Source organism: Thunnus maccoyii, chromosome 21 (assembly GCF_910596095.1).
Source record: "Thunnus maccoyii chromosome 21, fThuMac1.1, whole genome shotgun sequence".
NCBI lineage: Eukaryota > Metazoa > Chordata > Actinopteri > Scombriformes > Scombridae > Thunnus > Thunnus maccoyii.
The window spans coordinates 10,796,483-10,818,958 of record NC_056553.1 but is presented as its reverse complement, the minus strand read 5'-3'; the positions used below and the strand labels follow the sequence as shown (position 1 = coordinate 10,818,958).

Below are 22,476 nucleotides of genomic sequence, written 5' to 3'. Positions count from 1 at the left end.
ACTTCAGCAAACACACTAGGCGTACACCCCCCCTTCTCCCCCAACCGTTAGTCCTCAGGGGTTTGAGGGGGCGGGGGCGGGCAGGAAAAAGACATACATCTACATAGGCTGCACATACCAAGCATCTGTGTTGTCAAATGATAAATATTTGCTTTTGTCAGACTTGGCACAAGGGCTGATCCTCCAAAGGATCAATGTATTGTATGGGGCACCCACAGTACCATACATTATGTCCACAAGTAAGAAGTGACCATAGACTGCTCACTTTCAAGTTATGCTTGTCTAAATTATACTTGACAAGTTATTTGCTGCACATTTAGATCTAGTGGATAATTAAATGCTCATATGTACATGATTACCAATCCTTATACAGAACAGTGTCTTCATTACTCCTATAATATACAGCATATTACACTATTCTATATTGCTGTATCATGTGTACATAGCTAAAGCCATGCAATGCAAATACAGCACCTTGCCATACCAAAGTATGACATCAATGTACAGTGCATATATACAGTATTTACTTTTCTTGCAATACCAATATACAATTACACACTATATATTTAGAGTATGGTCCTAGTGTTAGTTTATTATTTGTTTTGTTTTTTTAAATTGTATTTTATGTCTTTCTTACCTATCTAGAATGTCCTTATGTTGATTTGTTTTGTAAAAGAGCCTGAAGAAAAAAGGAAAGCCTGGCAGGTTGTTTCATGCCTTTTTATGCAACTGTCATCCCTGGGAGCTTACTGCAGAGCCATGGTGCAGTGCTCTTTCTCTTACACAGGGAATTAGCAGACAGCATCTGATGTCATTTATTAATGGAGGGAGGGCGGGCGGGCATGCATTAAGGTTGTGTGTGTGTGTGTGTGTGTGTGTGTGTGTGTGTGCGCGCATACACGCATATGCAAGTGTGCGCACGCTCAGGACAGCTAGCGTTCACAGTGCGCCTCCTTTCAACTCTTACCCCCAACTCCCATCACCACTCGAGGGGAGGAGGTGGAGGTGGTGGGTACCTACAAGTTCCTGTGAGTACACATGAACGATAAACTGGACTGGACTGACAACACTGAGGCCCTCTACAGGAAGGGACAGAGTAAGCTGTTCTTCCTGAGGAGTCTCAGGTCCTTCAACGTGTGCAATAGGCTGCTGCAGATGTTTTACCAGTCTGCAGTAGCCAGCGTCCTCTTCTTTGCCATAGTATGTTGGGGGGGATGCCAAACGAACTGAACATGCTAGTGAGGAAGGCTAGCTCCTTAGTTGGAGCTTAACTGGACAACCTGGAGGTGGTTGCAGAGGGGAGGACGAGGAGGAAGCTGGACACTATCCTGGAGAACCCCTCCCATCCCCTCTATGAGCTAGCAAAGATGAGGAGCACGTTCAGCCACAGACTAATCCTTCCTCAACACACCACAAAGCGCCTTGACCAGTCCTTTGTGCCAGTAGCAATCAGGCTCCACAGCCAAGGCTTGACCCCCATATGAGAACTTTAAGACCTGCACTGTCTGTTACTTACTTTTGACTTTTAACTACTGAAACCTGCATAGACTTTGGCGTACTTGCACATGGACTCATATATTAATTCATTCATATTCCTATATGTACATTTATATTGATTGATAGACTCAAACTATTTATTAATAGACTGTACATATGTTCATTCATTCAGAGATCCCGAGCAGATATCTAGCCAGCAGCTCAGTGTTTTACTTTCTTTATTTTTGTTCATATTTTTATTCTTATTATCTTGGTTTGGCTCTGGACTCTTACCTGTACCTCTCCTGTGTTTCATTCTCATTGCTGTTGCTGCTATGATGCCTGAATTTCCCTCTGGGGATTAATAAAGGTTTATCTTATCTTACTTCTTTTCATTCCAGTAGCAGGAAGGGTAATGGAGTGTGTGTTTGTGTGTGTCAAAGAGAGAGGGGGGGGTCAGCAGGGGGGAGACTGGTAGATTCGTCTGTGCTGCCTGCAGCGGCAGAGTCAGCAGACATATTGCGTATGTTACTTGGGAGATTAACACCTTGCAGTACCTGTGCACTGGCAAGGTTGTCAGCCTCTCACACATGCAGAACTATTCCTCACGTCCTCCTGACTATCTGACCTTAGGTGTGTCCCATAAGTAAGGGACGGCTTATTTAAAACTTTATTTCAACACACAAAAACAAGGTATATATTTACTAATCAAGAGAGTTCCACTTGTGAGCATTTGCACCTACACTGAAAGCTTTACCTTAAAGTGACACCAGTTTACTCAGTTTTGTGACAAAATTAACAACAAACCCAAAAAGTGAGGATGTGATTACTAAAGCCAAGATCATCCCACTGACATCAGTGCACATGTGTCAGTCCACCACAGTACAGACACTGATTATCATTTAGTCTGTTTGTGGAGATACATTAAAAAACTGTTCCCATCAAATACTTGTCCTGTGCAAAATTATTATTATTACTTTATCTGACAGCTTCTTTAGTCCTTGGTCAATAATAAAATCATAATTAATTTAGGATTGGTAGTTTAAAAATGCCTATGTCTATTCATTTATAACTTTCTTCCAATATTTGTGATTCAGAAATGGGAGAGATTCCAAAGGCACATTTGGACATACTGTTTGCTCAGACACCACCCATATTGTGGCTGTATCTTCAGTCATTTAAGTAATTAAAGCTATGAGCTGTGCTATCTATTCTTTTGGCCATAGCAGTTTCTTGTATTTAATTCTACTTTATCTTGCCATAAAAATGTCAACATCATTTTATCTAATTTCTTAACTGTAGAGCTAGGGACATTTATTGGCAAAGAGTGCGACAACAGTAGTCCCAGGGGTGCATTCATTCTCAATGTGAGACCATCTTGTCAAATTGCTCCTTATTTCAGTAATCAGTTTTCCATAATTAGATTTAAGTAATAGCGAAGTGACAGGTTTAATGACAGTGCAAGTTTTAATTCCTCACCCCCGACAAAATTCAACATTTTCATCTAGTTCTGCTGGTTGTCAAGCTACAGGCATAATTTCCATACATTTTGATATTCATTGACATTGTTTGTCATGGTCACTTTAGCATAAATGCCGTAGGGAGAAGATGCAAACGCGCAAGGAACAAAAGGTCATCATGCATATGCAGAGAGGTCATAGCTAAGATGTGCATGTGAGGGAAATCTGTAGGAGCTGTTTTGCAAGTTGTTGTTTAGAGAAGGGAAACTTTAGAGAGGTGAAAACTGCGGTCCGCTCGAATCTAATTGTCCATTTTACAAAATACAGTGTCAAGTGTGGTGGCTACCAAAGAGAAGGGTCTGCAGTAACAATTTTATTGGTCCCGCTTAGTGCTTGTTTATCAAGCTGTAAAACAATATGTTCTTTGACAGAGGCAGAGTTCTATTTTCCTCTTCTTTCTTCAGCTCCATCCACCTGCTTCTCCTCCCTGCTCTTCCTCATCATCCGTCTCCACCTCCATCCTTTGCTCTGTAAAGCTGAGCGGGGCACTGCTCAGTATGCTAAGGACTGCGGAGGGATGCTTAGTTGGAAGGGAAGACAAACATTGACAGGGCAATTCCATTGTGCTCCTCCACAACAATCAGCACATCGGGGCCTCATTTGACTTTCCCACAGTCTGAGTCTCTTTGCTCTTTGCGGCACTGCCTCGTCCAACTCTCAAGCAAGCCACTCTCTCTGCTTCTTTATATCATTTTCTCTCCCCTGTCCTTATCTCCTTTCCAGACAGTGTACAGGTAACTGCAGGGGAATTTCTGTGCTAGAGGGGTAGAGAGTTTGAGAGCTTGAGGATAGGGTTAACGGGGTGGATAGATGGATATCATGTCAGTATCGATTGTTTTGGAGGATGAGACCCCCCCCCCTCCACACACACACACCCACTCCGCCCCTTTATTCCTCGTAGTGCTGTGAGATCAGAGGTGTGGCATTCATCCAGCTCAACAAACGCGTAAACCATTTAGTGGGGCCACACTGTCAGGGAGGACAGCTTCAAGCTGCATGACAAGTGTAATTTGGGGGATTTTCTGCGACGCGTCCTGCCAAAGAAAACATCTCTGCTCAATAAAATAATTGGAATGTCGAGGGCAGCTCTGTCAGTTGCCCGCAAGACGCGAAATGAAATGAGGGAGAAATAGGATACATTATGTTGCCCCCTCTCAGACAAGAATGCAACCACAAACGTATGCATACACACACACACACACACACACAAACACACACACACACACAAGCAAGCACACGCACGCACGCACCTCTTGTCACTGCAGATGACATGAGATAAGGAGAGCTTAAAACACATTGCATGTTAGGCGGAGATGAGAATCTCTGAGAGCCATTCCACACTTGGTTAGTCTGCCTCACAGTAAGAGCCCTTCACCTGGCCCTGTCTGCCTTTGCAGAGGGGAGGAAAAGCAGCTTATTCACCCACTGTGGACTTGAGACGTGTAGCTAGCTCATTGAATCTGCACACTGCTGTGAAATGACTTTCAATGAGCTTCCAAAACAAAACTGGGAGCACAAGGTTGGGGCCTGATTAACATCTGGTCAGGCCTTTTCTTCTAACATGCACCTGAGCATATCCGGAATTTGATTTATGTCTCCGCCAGGAACATGGCAGGTCTGATAGGCAAGCTGTTTTGCAGTTTACATTCTGGGCGTGTGTCGGTGTGCGTGTGTGTGAGTGTGGGGGGTAAAAATGTACTTCAGTTAGACAGAAGGCTTACTGTGGATCCCTTGGGCATGGCAGTCTCATCCACTAGAAGGTAGAGGATATTCAGTGCCACCATAATAACTGAAATTGTCTGCAGACAGAGAGGAAGATAAAGATTTGTTTACACATGGTATAATTATAAAAAAGATTCATTAAATCCTCAAAGTATGGGGCATCATGATAAAATTGAATTGCTGGGTCCTTGCTTATCCTTAAGGATAGTAATGCATAATAACTATCTTGTGATTGTAAATTTTAAGCTTCTCAAGACCTGAACAATGTGGGGTTGTTTGATGCACGTGCCATAGTGCTCACATGGCCTTTCTGCCTTATCTAACAATATCAGACGGCATAAACAGTATTCCCACACTATAATCTGTTGAAAATCACCGTTGTTGCAGGTGGCTATTCAGGATTTTCTTAAACAGCTATTAAACAAAAGTAGTTTCCCCACCCAGACTCTGGGAAAACCTTAAGAGGATGGGGTTTGAGGTACAGGTTGTTAGTCCCAATGGCCACCAGCCAGGCTGTACACGCCATGAGTAAACAGTTTGGGCTTAATGATAGGTCAGTCTCTGCACTCACCGTTCCTGCGAGTAGGATCAGCATCACCATGGGATACAACAAGTTCTTTTCCCAACCTGATGCTTTCTTTCTTCTCTCTGTGAGGAAATGAGACGGAGATTAAATCAAAGTATGAGGTTATTTGTTTCATGGAATATAAGTGTAACAAACTAATGAGGTAAACTCCTCCATCTTACACACCACTTTCCACCACTGGTTAATTAATATGTTCATCAAAGATAACTACTGAAACCTCAAGCCCTCTGGCTTTGTTTAAAGCGTTTGTACAACTTGGTTTGGTAAAACATATCGTGAGTGTGTGTGTGTACCTAACACAATCTCCCCTCTCATCGCAACCACCCCCCCCTCCAGGTAATATAAAATTCATAACCTTTAGAAATGATGCTCTTCCTCTTTAATTAGCCACACTCATCATTGCCTTAATTAGTGGAAACAATAATAAATCCTGGATAAAAAGAAATGCAACAAAATTAATTCTGTGATTTATATTTTGGTCAGAGTGTGTGTGTGCATGTGGCGGGCAACTAATGTGCCTCGTTCTTCGAAGCAAGATGAGACATTTGAAGTTTATATCTTCCATCTCTTCCCTCTTATTTCAACAGCAGTCATGTTTGTACACTGACTGCCTGTACTCCACATGCACTATGTCTTGTGTTATGGACATCTACAGTCCTCTTACAATGTGTATCTGACTGCCCTCTAGTCCTTGCCATATTGACTTTCTTTCTATATTTCCAACCTTGTTAGTCCTCCTTATTCTCAAAGTGCACCCACCCTGCCTGCCCGAGAGGTTTGCCAAGTGCACTTTATATGCACCATCCTTCTAAATTAATGACATCACTAAAAGGCTTGCTACAATATAAAGTTTGCATCTTGTCCAATATCCTAAGTGCCTTTGTGCTCTCCTCCCCCACCCTGCTCCCCAAAAGGCTCAGGCCTCATTTATAATATCCTAAAATGGATGGAAAATTATCAGGCAGTTCTGGTCCAAGTCCAAATTAAGAAATTAAGGCAGACGGCAGAGAAAGCGACTGCCTGTCAGCAATATGTAAAACGCAAACTTCTTGGCATATATTTCCATGGAAATTCAAGGTCTTAAGACAAAATATATCAGCCCTGTCACATAATACAAATACTTACCCAATTTATTTCTCTGATTTCTGATGTTGTCCAATTCTTTGTTAAGCTGGTGAGCAAAGCTTCCACGAGTATACACATGTGAGGATGATCCTGCGGAAATAAAAACATGGAAATGAGTAAAATTTGTTGCATGGTCAGGTGTTGTCTTAACAGGTAACATCCAAAAGAACTTTTTTGTCTGATATGTCTCTGTAAGACATTTCTCTTACATTAAATGCATCATACATCAATTTGATGTATCTTTATTAAGCAACCCCATCAAAACAAGTAATCCTGCTCAGAGCATAACAATGTGATCTCAAACAAGTGAAAATAATCTCTTATGTCAGGAGCTGTCTAGCACATGCCACAACTGGTTGAGTGGGCTGGAGAAGACAGCAAGGGATTCTCCAGGAAAACCACAAGGCCGGCTCATTTAAGGCTAATTTATCTATTTTACTCTGTTTTCCTTCCAGCTTGACGCACTAGCATAGAGGCCCCTTGGAGCCAAAGTGGAAGAGTATCCATTTGCATCCCCTGGGGTGATTGGCAGATCAAGACCAATTAGTTCAGTGTTACACCGTTACTAGCGTGCAATAAAAATACCATCTTTCATCTTTGTTACAGGAGTGAAGGACCAATCACTTTGATCAAACCTTTTTCTTCCCTCTGTTATTATGACACGCCCTGTCTGGATGGGTTTAAGTAGGCAAAAGAGGGAGATAGACAGAGAGAGAGAGAGCTAGCAGTCTTGTCTGTGCCCTCGCAGATACAGTACCTGTCCCAGGATCTAAGCCGGGGAAAGTTTGAACCCTCCGAGCAAATGTAGTCACAACACAACAGGAAATGTCACGTACAGTTCAACAGCTCTTTTACTCCAGAGACGAACTGAATGCTCGCCCTTAGGGTAGCCAAATCTGCTCAGCCGCAAGTGAACTAATCTATCACCTATGTGCATAACATATCCAAACATGGCCTTACCTGTCACCTCCGACAGATAAATCATTGATCAAATGAGGTTCTTAATAGGCATAAAAATATAATGATCTAACTATAAACAAAGAACAATATCAGCACTTGTTCGAAGCACTAGTGGAAAATTATGAGAATTTCAACTGCAGTATCTACAGTGACATCAATCCAGACTGAAGTTAAATATATCCTTCTTCCCCTTCTGCTGGCAGCATCAAGTAAAAGACTGAGTTACAGCGAGGCAGAGATGCTGAGTGAGGCTTCTGGCGGCCAGGAAGGCCCAGAGTAATTCACCGTATCCTCTCCAACCTTCACCACAGTCGAAAAATTACGTCATCCACAAATATGCTAAACACCATGCTGAGACAACAGAGGCACTGGCAAGGTCATTGTGCCGCATAGCATCTGGACAGGCGCTCTGTTGCTCTGCTATCAGCAGATCAGGGTCTTGAAAGGGCAGTGTGGACAAGTGTGCATCACATTGCCTGTGCTGCAGTATGTTCATGTACTCCAGTTTCAAGATTTTGAGAATACCTTCTAAGCTAATTACCTGCAATCATATACACAATGGGCATTTCTTTGTAGAGAGTTTGTCCCTACCTACCTACCCTGCCTGAATTCTTTAAAAGGCACAGATTCAACAAGATTCTTCCACTTTCATGACACTTTACTATGTTAAGATCAGGGTACTAACCCAATCTTAAGTGCCTTTCATGTTCCTGGTGCCATCTTCATGATCTTTACTCTTCTGTTTTTCCGTTATTATTTTGTTTAAATATATTAGGTTAAAGTAGGTGCGATGTGCCCATAAAGAGATGCACCTGATCACAAATTGGTGCTCAGGATTTGATTGTGACCCAAATGAACATTCTCCAAACTATTATGCCATCACAACCGCCGCAGGTAAGATGGATGCATAGATTCACGCTATTTTCTTGAGGTCTAACAACATTCATATTAAGAAAACAAAGTCAATTGTGCAACCTAGTTTTAAGTGATTCAAACATAATGGTGTGTTTTCTTAAAAGTAATTAGTGTAAGCAGTGACATTTCCTTGCTTTCTAATAACAATTCGGGTGGCAACTAAAGGTTATTTTCATTATTCATTAATCTGTTGAATACTTAATCGATTCATTAATTATTTGGTGTATACAAAATATCAAGCAATAAATAAAATTGAATGCCCATTGCAAGTTCTCAAACCCTGATATAACATTCATTATTACTATATATAATGATTCTAGTTTCAGGTGATTATACACTGCTGAAAACATACTTGAACTGAATATTATATTCCATTTCTACCAATAGATACCCCTAAATCTCACACACTGGTGCTTTAAGTGTTAGCAGCTTATCTGGTAGTTCAAGAGGCATGTCTCTAAACATTTCACTTGTTAGGTTCATCATGCCCATGACAAGGAAAAAAATACACAAATGGCCAATTAGCCAATTTGAACCATAACCGACTGATCTGCTACATTAAAAATATCAACACTGTCATTACAAATGGGCAATTGCATGTAAAGGGAGGACAACAAAGGGCCAGACATGTAAATAAACATAGATCCATCAACTGATGTGACTTAACAATCCACATCTACAAACACAAACTGGGTAAGAGGATCGGGATAATCTGTTTGAGAAGCTGGATGCAGAGCGGACACAGGTGAAGCAAGAAGACAACATTGCTCGCCTCTGGAGTGTGTCCTGTGAACTGTTCCTGAACCGCCTTCTACTCGGCACTTGCAGCAGATCAAAGCAACACGACTCTGGCCTTCTGTTTCACCAATGTGTGAGCGTGAACATTGTGTGCGCATGTACATACAGTATATGCATAAAAAAACATTCATGTCTGATAAGGCTACACTGATCAACATCCTCCTTTTTCTTCTAATTCCCACGTCTCTAACAGGCAAACACGGATTGAAACTTGGCACTGCTGCACTCAGGGAGAAGTTGACCACTGTTATTTTTTTGCCTCACAGAGACTTGAAAAGATCAAACAGTCTTGCAGATGATAAGGAACAGATTACAATTATCCTATCCGTTAGTTCAAAGCGGGGCCGTGTGGAATGAGCCCTAAGGAACCCTACGCTTAGGTGGCAGTCTATGGAGGTGGCCGGCGTAGCATTCGAAAACATGCGTTATCAGGGAATGATCTCCCTTACCTCCCTGGTTTGAAAAGACGCTCATCCTCTTCATTTACTCGCATCTGTACACTTGGTTGCGTGCTTGAGTTAATATTAAAGTAGTTTTTGGAACCTGGCCCAAATACTTCCTGCTTTTTGAGATTATTCAACGTCAAACAAGGAATTTGGGAACACAGAGGGCTGGACATGAAAAGGAAATGCAGGCTAAAAAAATAACGCCTTCACCATTCTCAAACTCAACCTCTTTAAACTTTCGCTTCGTGCCTGAGTCCAGAGAACAGCACAAGTCTCCTGGTCTCTTTTCACAAGTCACTGAAAAGTTGGTGCTCTTTAATGTCCACAGCACCAAGTAAAAAGTTCTTCTAAAAGATTTCATTTCCATCCTATTACCCAGGCTGCCATTCTAGGACTGACATTAAATGAGGCAATCATTTCGCCAGCGGTGACAGTGGCAGTGGTGTGTCATGAATGAATCCTTAAAAACTTCCTAAACATAAAATATGGTCCTTGCCATGGTGGCTGCTTTGCCCTTTAGCAGAAAGCTATGAGAATGGGAGAGCTGTAGGGAAAGGCCAGTGTCACATGTGTGTGGATTTTTTTGCTGGTGTCTGTGAATGTCTGTCTGTGTGTGTGTGTGTGTGTGTGTGTGTGTGTGTGTGTACCTGGCTGAATTTTCAATGCTAATTGATTCCAGTGTGGCGCACTCCATCACACCCAATAGGGCAGTCATCCCCTCCCATCCCCTATAATATGCCAACACGTCTCCCACAGACATACCGTTTAATCTCCTCTGAAGGGCTTCCTCCTGCAAATGGATGCAGTAAATCTGCTCATCCAGGTCCTCCAGGATCTGAAGGGGAGGGAGGAGAGGAGGAAGAGATGAAATGGGTTATAATTAGGCCCAAAGTGGGACTGGAGAGATGGCAGATGGGTAGATGAGTTGGTGATGTATTTGTAGTCCTCTGTCGCATGTAAATGGCCGGCAGAGACAGACATCTTTCAGAATGGAGAAGCAAAGTGGCTTCAAGTCTGAGCGGATCTGTTATAATGCAACTCTGTAGTCTTTCAGGGAAAAATCTAGCTTTAAAAACTGGAATTAAAACCATGCAATACCTTGTTCTACTGATAAAGTTACAGATGAAACTATTCAATATATTAAATTCAAATAATTACTTACTGTTGGCTTCACTAGTAACTGGCCCATGACGGTGAACATTCTAGACAATCCCACAGGAGTGCACACTGCATAGTAGACAGAAAACATCATCATCAGCTTGACCGTTTCACCACAGTAAGATAAACTACTGAACACTATGTCAGTGAGGATATTTTGTTTGCTTCAGTATGTATGAGATTAAATTTAAAGGCTTACTTAATAAAAGCAGTCCTCCCATCAGAGATATACAAGAGTAGAGGTATGGCAGGTAGAATTCCCAAAGGTCTACCAAAAAAACAAACAAACAAAAAACAACAACAGCAACAACAAAATCAATAATTTAGTAAAATATAGACTTTACAGGAAAAAGTTTGACATTTTGGAAGCTATGCAAGAAACAGTTCTAGTGCACAACTCCCTGCAAAATCACAGCTTTTCATTTTTACATTTACAGTTTATGAACAGATTAAACAAGTAAGATACAATGTGATAATATGTGACCTTTAGAGGTAATGGTAGGTGTATTTTTGGAGTGAGCTAGACCAACTGTTTCCCCCTGCTTCGAGCCTTTATGCTAAGCTAAGCTAATGGACTCCCAGCTCTATCTTCCTAGTTAATGCACAGACATGAGAATGGTATCGATCTACTCATAAAAGCATATTTCCTGAAATGTCAGACTATTTCTTTAAAAATACAACAAGAAAATTTACAAACACAAATGATACTGAATCATTTAAAAACATACCGTAGAGTGACTCCATACTGGCTGCGTCATTGTCAATGAGTGCTGATGCCACCCACACAATGCCCAGGATGAGCAGAGCCAGCAGGAAGAGCATCACAAAGGTCTCTAGAATACGCGCCTTAATGCCCTGATAGAGAAAAGTGTACAGGAGAGAGAGAAGCTTAATAAGATGTGGATAAGACAAGTAGAATCAGTATCACAATGAAACAAAAAGATTTCTATATCAATATGCAGTACGTCATATTAAAGCTCAAGCATTTAAAATCAAATTGATGTTCATTACACTGAACTGGAAGGTGGCATTTCATACCTTTCATGTCCAATTATTAAACATAAAACAAGAGTCATTTTACTAGACATCTCCCTCCTCCTCCCATCCTGCCTCGCTCATACTAAACAGCATCATTTCCATTCACAGCACACAAACATGACATAAACGCTCCCACAGATTCCTGTGTAAAACAGCTCTTTTATACACACACATACTGTGGTCTATAAAGTGGGTCTAACAGGGGCTGGTGGTGGCTGAGGTGAAATTAAAAAAAAGAGGAGGGGGATGGGGGTGCTGTAAGAAGCATGAAGCCTGGCTGGGTCAGCTACTGTCTGCGATCAAGAGCAGGCCTTCCATCTGGGGCCGATTAGGAGGTTCCCTTAGCACAGTCGTGTCCCGGGCCGCGCAGACGAGAGGGTTTTGGGGTAATTTGGGTTTTCCGGGTCACAAACTGCTGAGTGGTTAATAAAGTCCTCTTCTACCTGTTCACACAGTTTCCATTTCCCCCCCTGCTGGAGAGCCGAGCTGTCTAGCACTGTAAGATAGATAGGCATTCTTATACACATGTCAGGTTGGCTACCAGGCGCAGGATAACAAGTGCTCTCTGCGTTTGGAGCGCTGCTTAAATTGGGTGCATATGAGCAATTTGTTACCAGCTAACATAATGACTTTGCGGTTGCTGTTCAGCATTTGTCAACAGGTACATGAAGGGGGTCTTTCTTTGAAAGTTCCCCCTGCTAATCATGAGACCGCTTTATAGAATGGAAATGGTTTTGTTTCTGCAAATTAAATCAGACAAGGCTGAGTTGTTTTTTTTGTTTTTTTTTTAACTTCATGATATTGTAGGTGATAGTCCTCAACACAGTTCATGAACGTCAACCACCCCACCTGTCCTTTAGCATTTGCATTACAATTTGGGTCACTGGTTAACAGCCGTCTCCTCTCCTATGCGACCTAAAATACAGTCCCTTCTAAATAACTCATTAGCTTTTATGTCTTTTACAAGCACCTCTCTAACAGTACAGTATATACACACACTCATGGCTCACAGACATATTATGACTAGCCCAATCAGTCCAGACATAGGATGGTAACATAGGAATTTAAGCTTGTTCTCAGATTCCATTCATTGTCAAGGGTGAAAATCCCCTTTAGCATCCTTTTGCTATTACTGAGCAATCACTTGCCTCTCGCATCCTCTGACAGAATTTTCTAGCACAACAGAGAGGAAAGTGGGCAGGGTCTGGAGTGCCCCAGTGTGGCCAAGGTGGACACTGCAGCTACCCGACAGGTAATGTTAAAGGAGGAGAGTGAGCCTTATAGAAACTTGAGTCAGCATTAAATTAACCTAAAAATATGTCAGTAATATATTATGCATGAATAGACGGAGCTAATAAATACATCATAGAGATGATACATCTTAAGAGAACCATGGATGTACTGTTATGCCATTAACAAATTCATCACTCAATGCAGATCAATACACACACACACACACGGATATACAATGACATGAACATTAATTTTGCTGACTGCCGTGTGCTCTTTTGTACACACTCGCAAAATCAAAATAGATGGATGCTGCAATCAAGCATCTCGCAGCACAGCTCAACAGGGCAGTGGGGAAAACCTTCAACACCGCTGAATAAAAAGGAGATGTGATAGAGAGAAATGAAGGGAGAGAGAGAGAGAGAGAGAGAACAACAGAGAGAGACTGGTGGAGGAGAGGAGTCAACGTCTGAGCGCATCTCATTCCCCAGAGGTAAAAGAGGTGAGAGAGGAATGCTTTCAGGGACTTCAGCCACGTCCCACACGCGCTCTCTTAAGGATGCATCAGGACAAGACGAACCCGCAGGCAGGACGTGCGTCCGCTCAAGCGCACCAGTCCACCTTAACAAGCTGCCCATGCCATGCTGAAGGTGTATTCCCTTTAGATAGGTCTCTCAATCATTTATAAGGCTCAAATCATTACCCATTCAGATCATTTAGGGCAAAGGCAATGCTTGTCACCTCCCTTACTATCATCCCTGTTTCCTGCCTCGCTGGAAGAACAATCCACTGTGTCAGACATGATTTAACTGTGCAAGAAAAAGAGGACACTGAACTGTGAGCCCTTATTGGTTTCATTGATCCATCCACATGCATGACGTTGCACACTGAAAGTTCTGTGTAGCCTTAGTTATTGTTGCAAGGAAGAAAATTGAGCACTTTGTTCCTCATCACAAAGGTAAGCAAGAGCAAATGTTCTCTGCAATAGTCAAATGCTTTGAAATAATTATGGTTTAAAAATAGGTGAATCCATCCAAGCCATCAACATTGATCAAAGATAAAACTGTCAACTGTTGAAGGAAGGCAGGAAAAAAAAAGAAAAAGACCTGTGCCTTGGCATCCAGAGCGCCCGCTGAAAGTTTCTATTCTTGCCATTCTAAATGTGTAACTACCTCTAAATATAGCAGCTCTGAAATATTCAGCATCCCCCGATCCTCACACCGACATCGAGTGAGGGGCTGGTTAACTGCAGCTTTGCTTGTACAAGACAGCAAAGACTTCCAAGAAATGCATGTAGCGGCCAGCGAGAAAAGTAACCGCTTCATATGCAGTACCAAACAAACATGCATGAATTCCCGTACGCACAGAAGACACACGCACGCTCGACCAGCCAAGTAAATAAACCTCCAAATCCACCCAATTACACAAAGCCGCAGAGGGCCTGGAAACAGTTCACAAGCTTTTTCGCCTAGCTTGTCCTGCAGAAAAACTAAAGTGCAATCTGCCACTGTCTTTGATGTAGTGCTTTGACTGATGAATCCAGCAGAGAGTTCACCTCTGGAAGCTGAAAGCTACCGTGCAATGGTGGACAAGTGTGAAAGAGAGTGTGACGACACTTGTGTTGGATGTTGGGGTGGGGGGGGGGGGGGGGGGAAGAGAGGGAAAGAGTGGGAAAAAGAGACCAAAATCAGACAAAGGAAGAGAGTTAGGTGATGCAGGAGCTTCCTAGTTGCCACCATCAATCCTTAGCAGGTCAGCAGGCAGTGGCAGAGATCATCCCGCGGACCATCCTTCTGCGCACTGTCAGGGGCGTGTGGAACAAGGGCCAAGAGTGTAAGTGAGGGAGGGGGCAGGGTCCTTTTTGCTCCCCGGCAAAAGGACTGCCCTCTTTGCTAAAGACATGCCAGATGCCCAGGGACCTTATTAGTGTATCCTTCAACCAGTCGGCCACAGCGCAATGACTGTGTCAAAGACAGAAAGCAGAGGAGAGGGACACTACCCTGTAAAGCTGCTGAATTAACTTCTAAAGACTCTCAGCCCCAATGACACGAGAGCATGGAAAATGATCGGTATCACATCGTATTGTTCAAACCGTGGGGGGGGGGGTTGGCAAGGAAAAGAAAACACTGTCGTGAAAGTTCAGTACCATGGCTTTAGGGATGTAAATTAAAATTCCTGTTTCCATGCTGGTTACATGACTGATTCACCAGATGAGTCAGAAAATATCAGATGTCCTGAAGCTGCTGTCCTGAAGCTGCTGCTTTATTTAAATTCTTCTGTTTTCCAAGTTTATCTGCCATCCTACAGTGATGACAGTTTGTTCTGATTACAGAAAGGTGTCAGACTGATAAGTCTTCAAAGAATAAATGATTGTATCCTGGGTTTCGTCAAGCAAAAGGTTGGGACCAAGTACACCTATAGTTGCCGATCAACATAAAACTCTGCCCCACTTTAAGTGATGTAAATGAGTTGGAGTAATTCAGTCAGGACATCTGGCTTTAAAATCAACAAAAACAGCTAAAAATCTGGGACCGAATCAGTCAAGTTCCGAAACTTATCACTTAGTTTAGAAAAACTGAGTCACGAGAGGAGGGGGGAAAAAAATCCTGAGCAACTCGCTTGTTCTTTTTTAAATTCCCAGCTCGAACTAATATGTTGCCATGGTAACGAACATTGTAACAGACAGCTTTAGGGAGACATTGTGACCTTAAAGGAAGGTATGTAAACACCACTTTATATTCTCCGGCTGGCCCTGCCCGAAAGAAGGCCTGGGAAAAATGTCTGCATGTGCAGGAGATTTGAAATAAATATCCAGGCCCCCATTGTGGAGCTCCAACAAAGAGGAGTATCTTAGTAACACCACGCGGGTTTTTCTCGGCGAGACATTTTCTCCCCCTCCCGCCCCTCCCTCCACAATAAACACACTTCTCATCATCGGCGGGTTAGGGCTTAGGATGAGATTGATGAGGAGTTTCTTTAACTACCAGATGAAACCTGTTGGCCCTTTGCTGGGTCAGTCAGGGGGTCAGACTCGTTCCAACTCGTTTCAGGATCAAACACATTTCAATACTCTGGTTAAGACTTAGGGACTTTTCACTACAAAGCATACTTGTAATAAAACACACTTTCAAAAATGTAGGTTTTTATCGAAAACCTACTCAAAATGGCAGGGAAGAATTATATTAAAAATGTTATAAATTCACAATACTGAACATGTGGTTTTTAGCTAGAGATAATAAACTACAAACAAGCGTTAGTGCTAAGAAAATAACACATAAGTAATAGGCCAAGAGGTTGTCATTGTCAAAACTTTTTTTTACCTTGATCTAATTGTTTTGGAGTAAATATAGCTTCAAGATATCACACTCGTCATGTACAATTATTAAGCCAATTTAATTCCCTTGATATAAATATAAGTCTGAACAAAGGGCTGTGCTGATGTCTTCACAGTCTTTGTCAGAACATGCTGATCATCTCAATAAAGGATGACAGGGACGGCTCTCATCATTATAATGCCATCTACTGGTGGTGTGGAGACAACTATATCAGATAAATGACAGGAGTGCTATATTGGGCTTTATAAAAAGAAGCAGACACCATTTTAGGCACCCTAATGCCCCCAAAACATCCCAACAAAACACAGTACTTAATTTAAGAATACTACTTTATATTCAAGATGCAATGGCACAAATACACCATTGCATAGAGGTTACTAAAACATGATCAGAAGCTAAAAACCTGAACTACAGAACAACCTTTAGTGGCCTCAGTGATGCAGCTCTTCTGCAAAGATTTTAGAACACAGCCGTAAAGTGGGAGACATTTTACAGCAGCAAATAAAGCTAGATCATAACATCTGACATCAAGACCCTAAGTCACTCTGATTCATCCACAATTTGGACAATTTGTTAAACTATTAATCACTCAGGTGACAGAGCCTCTGAAGAGCTGAACAGTTAACATTAAAAAAACATCCACATTTCAATCTTTATTCTGGTGGCGTCTTTTAGTACATCGTCAAAAGTAAACACAGCCACATGAAAAGGCTGACTTGCAACGTTAGTAGTGAAATTCATCATTCACTTCATTTCCGCAGTCAAAAGGACCTCGCAGTGCCATAACATTAGCCCAGAAGGTTAAAATGCCACATAAAACCTTATGACATTGTGGTCTAATGCTGTTATTGGGGAAAGGGATAATATCACATTATAAAAACCTGGATCTGTGTTTTACATTCCTCTTGCTGTCGGCCGCATGATTGACTCTACAGGCAATTCAGTTTTTTTTTTAGTTTTTTTTTTTTTTTTTTTTTTTAGGTGAAACAAGGGTGTCACCTCCACCCCTTTCTTAGCGCACACACACACACACACACACAATATATACCTGGACGTGCACCTCAACATTGAACAGTGCTTCCTCTAAGCAAATTTATGGAAGATCAGTAGCAAGAAACAGTCTTGCTGAAATGAAAAAGAACAAAAAGGGGGAAAACGTGAAAGAGGCCCTCATCCTGCTTCCTACACATCAGGGTCTGTCCTCTGCTGAAGAAATCCAACCGAAACAAATTAGTGGGCTGAGGAAGAAAAGAACTGGCTATACACTACAGTACAGACTAATTTTTATGTGCTTTTGCCAGGAGGGACATAAACCAGAGAGGTTTCAAACTGTGACACAGGATAGAGGTGTATTAAAAGTAAATCTTTCCCCCTCCATTTTGCGAGGCTCTATTGTGCTGTCATGTTGCTGCGACTTTATGGACTTTTGGAACACGAGCCCCCAGCCTCTTTTTTTGGGGGTAATCAATTAAACGAGGAAGTTCGCTGAGCCTTACAACTCGATTATTAGCCTGTCCTTTTGAAGTTTTATTTTAGGGGGCTGGGGAGGGGGTGACAAGGAATCAGGCCTTAAATCAGTGGGGCCGATGCAGCAGTGTTGAAGCGTTTGCAGCCTATGGCCTTATTGGAAGGGTTTGTCAGGATGTGGCGCTGGGTGAAGACCAGATTCAGACTTTCATGGTTAATGAGGTTTCTGCGGTGGCAGTTACGGCCAGTGGCGTGAGTCAGGGAGAGGGCAAGGACTAGGCACCTGCTGCTGCTGTTTTGGATGATGAGAGAAAACCTCTTGCATGGATAGCAAGGCATACAAATACATCAATACAACCATTAGAATAGACCATTTTATAGTTACTAGTTTTTCTGGCTTTAGCTTTTAAAAACACTACAGATTGTCTAATTTTCACCTCTTGCTAAGAGCTAATAAATCACTAATCTACAGAATCACAAAAACTGTATAGTGAATTTACAAACTTTTAAACTTCTTTATCATGATTTTTTAAGTTTATTCTAAGATTTCGATACCCAAGAAATTGTCAAAATCATTTCCCATACTTTCTAATTTGGAAATCCTACCTAAACAGAATGAAAGGAATAAAAAATATACTTAAAAATACTACAATAAAGACTTTAAGGCAACTAAACTAAATTCTGAAACATCTCATTTGTACCTTTTTTGATCCTGCAAATCCCTCAGACTCCAAGAAGAAATAGGCGAAGGGCATCAGGACAAAGAGGCAAAGGTTGGAGAACAGTGACACCAGGTTCCACAGACCTGTAAAGTATGTGCAAACAATATATTACAAATCAATAGACCGTTCTGATTTCAATGTGTTCAAAGTTCTTAAGTCTTGGGTTTCAAAAATAAGATTTCCCAGAATTCACTTGAACATTATTGTAGAGAAGTTGTGAAGCGAGGCACCAACAGAGTGGGCTCCTGTGGACTGCTGGCCTGGTTATGTCGTGGACTCTAATGCCCCCTGGTGGCTGTTGAAACACCCAACAGCCTAGACAATAGTTTGTAGTCAACACTGACTGTGGACTGTCCGACACAAAGATGTTACATGATGTGGTGGTATTGTAGATAAAATGAAAGACTTAAATCTCACATGTTCAGGGTTTTAATCAGGGAAAAGAAACTGACTATTTCATCCATCAGCAGTTGTAGCTATTTAAGAATGGACCACAAATATAAAATGTTTTAACAATTTAAGTAAAAAGGTGTCAGCATTTGTAAATCGTCAGAATTTCTCAGTATATGTGCATCATTTGCTTTCATTCTACATGATTCTACAAGTTTGTAAATAACAAAGAATCTCTGTTCTCTTACAGCAGTATTAGATAAATATTACAACAATTCCAACAATATGTTTTATCTTCCTTTTTGTGTTTTACATTTTCAGTTCAGTGGGGTTGAAGCCATTTGACTATGGAGACATAAAAATCCCTCAGTCCTCATTTCTTGAGTTTTTTCTTGAGCTTCAGTTACACCGGGCATAGTTTTGATGAATGTAACGAGTTACATCTTGAAAGGCATCTTGTAATTGCTCATTTTGTCTAATTAAGAGTCCAACCCCAAAAATATTCAATTTTCATGGATATAAAACGGAATCCTCACATTTGAGAAGCTGAAACCAGCAAAGTTTGCTTAGCAAAAGACTTATACCAAATGATTAATCAATAATCAAAATTGTTGCCAATAAATTTTCTGTAGATTGACTGACAAGATAAGCAGTGATTTAAAATTTGTTTCATCTCTAGTTTGAGCAGTAGTGACCGCAACACAGAAAACTCAATTTGTGGAAGAGACTAAAAATCAAAGAGATGGGACACTTTCAACCAATGTCAAAGTAAAGCAGATTCAGAAAGAGTTTGCACAACCCAGTTTATTATACAGTCTCTTATCTATGAAGTGATACAGCACATGTGAAAAAGTTGTGCTGTAACATCACTTAAAGCTGACACTGGATTAATGAAATGAACAGACTTGAGCATTCAAACTCTGATTTGTTGTTAAAAAAAATAAAAATAAAATCACTGTATTAGCTTGTTATTGTAATGTATTATTACACTGTATTATTATTATTATTATCATTAACATTATTATTATTAGTGACAGCGTTTGGACAGGAATTAAAATATATTTCAATTTCAATCAAGCAATCATTAAGGATTTAAAACTTTCAAGATAGTTTGTAAAATTGTGATCATTTTAAATAATAAATGATAATAAATAATTTCATACAAGACATTCTAATCATTTTTGATAATTAAAATCAAATGCTTCTTGGTAGTGAGCTACAATTTTTGGACACCACTTTGCCACATATTGTAGTTTATGTAGCGTTATTATGAATAAGGCGTATGAATTGGGCATTTATATAAATTAGACAATTCATATATATGCCCAACATCTGACTAATATAACCTACAAATAGAATACGACTGTTTCAAAAACCAGCATTTATCTGGGTACTAAATCACTACAATTAGGAAAGCATGTTAATCAACACACCTACTGATTCTGGCATTACTGTAAACAATTAATTAGGATTCTAATCATTATTACAAAACATGTTAGAAGATATTTACATTTCAGAAGAGCAGACATATTTTTAAATCAAATGACAATGGGTAAGAAAGGGAGAGAAAATTAGTTAATTAAAATATAAAGAAACATGTTGTGAGCTGTGTGATCTACTGACCGTGAATGAGGGAGCCATTGAGCCACTGAATGTAATAGTTTTTGGGGAAGGAGAGGAGGATCTCATTACTAATGATTGAGAAGGGCAGGAGGAAGACGGCACCCCCCGACATTGCCAGGGTGAAGGTGCACAAGTACAATCTGCGAATGGAATCAAACACAAACAGACAAAAACACACGTACACACAGACACAAACACAAGCGTTAGGACTAGTCCACAACTAACACATAATGCATAATAGATAATAGATTCTTCCAAATCAGATTATATATTACAACTAATTACTTAGTTATTGGAGGATTCATTTTGGATTACATGTCATATAAAAAAGAGTCACTTGGTTCACTTTGTGACAGGAATTAATAAGCAAAAGCAAATGAGGATGTAACTTATTTAGTGTTACCGACCACTTAAATAATTGTGCTTTTTACTTTCAGCTGGCTCATTTTCAATCTACACATTCAATCCAATCATCCTTCTACTCTTCACTTTATTTCTCCCTGCCTCAGTCCTACAACAAAAGACGCCTGGCCTGGCTGTGTTTCTGGATGCTGCCATTTGTGGAGATTCAGAGGCAGTGGGTCTGCAGATTGGGCCCAGGGGAGTGACCATCTGCTCGCTGTTCCTCAGTGGGACGGCACAAAGTCACCACTTCACCACATCTCTAAAGAAACTCATTCATCTAAAATGCTTTCCATTATTTTACTGGGCCCTGAGGTGCCATTTTCCTCAGCTGGACCTACACATGCAGGAGGTATGGTGTCTACAGCAGACATCCCTTGAGTGAGATGTGTAATTCTAGACCGTGAAACTTGCCACCACTGTTCTGGCAAATGACACAATCTGTAACACAATCTGAGTATTAGTGTTAATCAGTAAGTGAGGTTACATCCACACTAATACCTTTTCGTTTTAAAACACCTAATTTTTGCTACGTTTACGCCTAGCGCCAACACTACTCTGGCGTTTTCAAACCCCTAAAACAGAGACTTTTGAAAACGCTGCTGGCCACATTTTAGTTTGAAAACTCCCAGATAACATTTTAGTCTGGACAGGCGGAAACAGGCGTTTTCATCGTTTTGAAAACAATGATGCAGACACCCACGTTCGCTTCCTGATTGGATCTCATCAGTCACCTTAATTTGTCATGCCCCTATCACGTGACCCTTTTCGATGACAAAACAAACATCAGCCTTGAAGGGCTGTTCAAGGCGTTGGTCATCGTCGGTCCAAACAAAGAAATCTCTGGTCTTAATTTTCACCATTGCTGTTCTTCTTCTGCTGTTATGTAGTATTTTCTGCAACTAAGCAACCAACCGCAGAGTAGACAGTCTGATTCCTGTTGACACCGACACATACATGCCCAGTGTACATGAATGGTCATGTGATATGCATTTTCAGGCATGTTAGTATGGAAGGTGGACTGAAACGGTGCTAAAACGCTCATGTGGACAGACATCCTTTTTGTTTTAAGTGTAGTGTGGATGTAGACTTAGTGCCGTACTTTTCCAACTGATGTGATGTAATTAGTAATTAGTGACATTCAAATGATTTCAATTGCGTTGCATCTGACTTTTCTAATTTAAGACTTAAACATAGATGTTTTAGAAAATGGGATCTGAAGGCCCACCACAGAGACCCACAGGGAACTGTGTCTTTAAAATGAAAGCCCACCATAACGTGGAGGTTCTTTTTATGATTTAAGTCAGATTTTTTCCTCAAAATTTGACTTTAAAACCAAATGAATTTCTTAAACTTTCTTTACCTCCCATTCTTTACTTATGTTAATTTTATAAATACAAACTTAGTTTACTAGTTTCTACTAAATAATAAAGTAACTAGTTAGCATCACTTACGATATTCTGTTGACGACAGCATCTTCATCCTCATGGTCATCTATAAAGGAAACCAAATCACTTCAGTCGCAGGGTGATTAGAGAGTGACCTTATGATAAAAGGTCCACA

At 41.0% G+C, this 22,476-nt stretch overlaps 1 protein-coding gene across 2 annotated transcripts in view; it reads right to left on the bottom strand.

Annotated features, from left to right (window-relative positions):
• lmbr1 (limb development membrane protein 1) overlaps positions 1-22,476 on the bottom strand; it is a 36,850-nt gene that overhangs the window by 8,632 nt on the left and 5,742 nt on the right. For both annotated transcript variants that reach the window (XM_042400010.1, XM_042400011.1), the window contains exons 3-12: positions 22,368-22,407; positions 20,512-20,651; positions 18,478-18,581; positions 11,435-11,561; positions 10,906-10,974; positions 10,711-10,775; positions 10,311-10,383; positions 6,430-6,519; positions 5,290-5,366; positions 4,718-4,795 (exon numbers count right to left, since the gene is read on the bottom strand). In XM_042400010.1, coding sequence (XP_042255944.1) covers positions 4,718-4,795; positions 5,290-5,366; positions 6,430-6,519; positions 10,311-10,383; positions 10,711-10,775; positions 10,906-10,974; positions 11,435-11,561; positions 18,478-18,581; positions 20,512-20,651; positions 22,368-22,407 — 863 coding nt within the window. The remainder of the gene's footprint in view (positions 1-4,717; positions 4,796-5,289; positions 5,367-6,429; positions 6,520-10,310; positions 10,384-10,710; positions 10,776-10,905; positions 10,975-11,434; positions 11,562-18,477; positions 18,582-20,511; positions 20,652-22,367; positions 22,408-22,476) is intronic.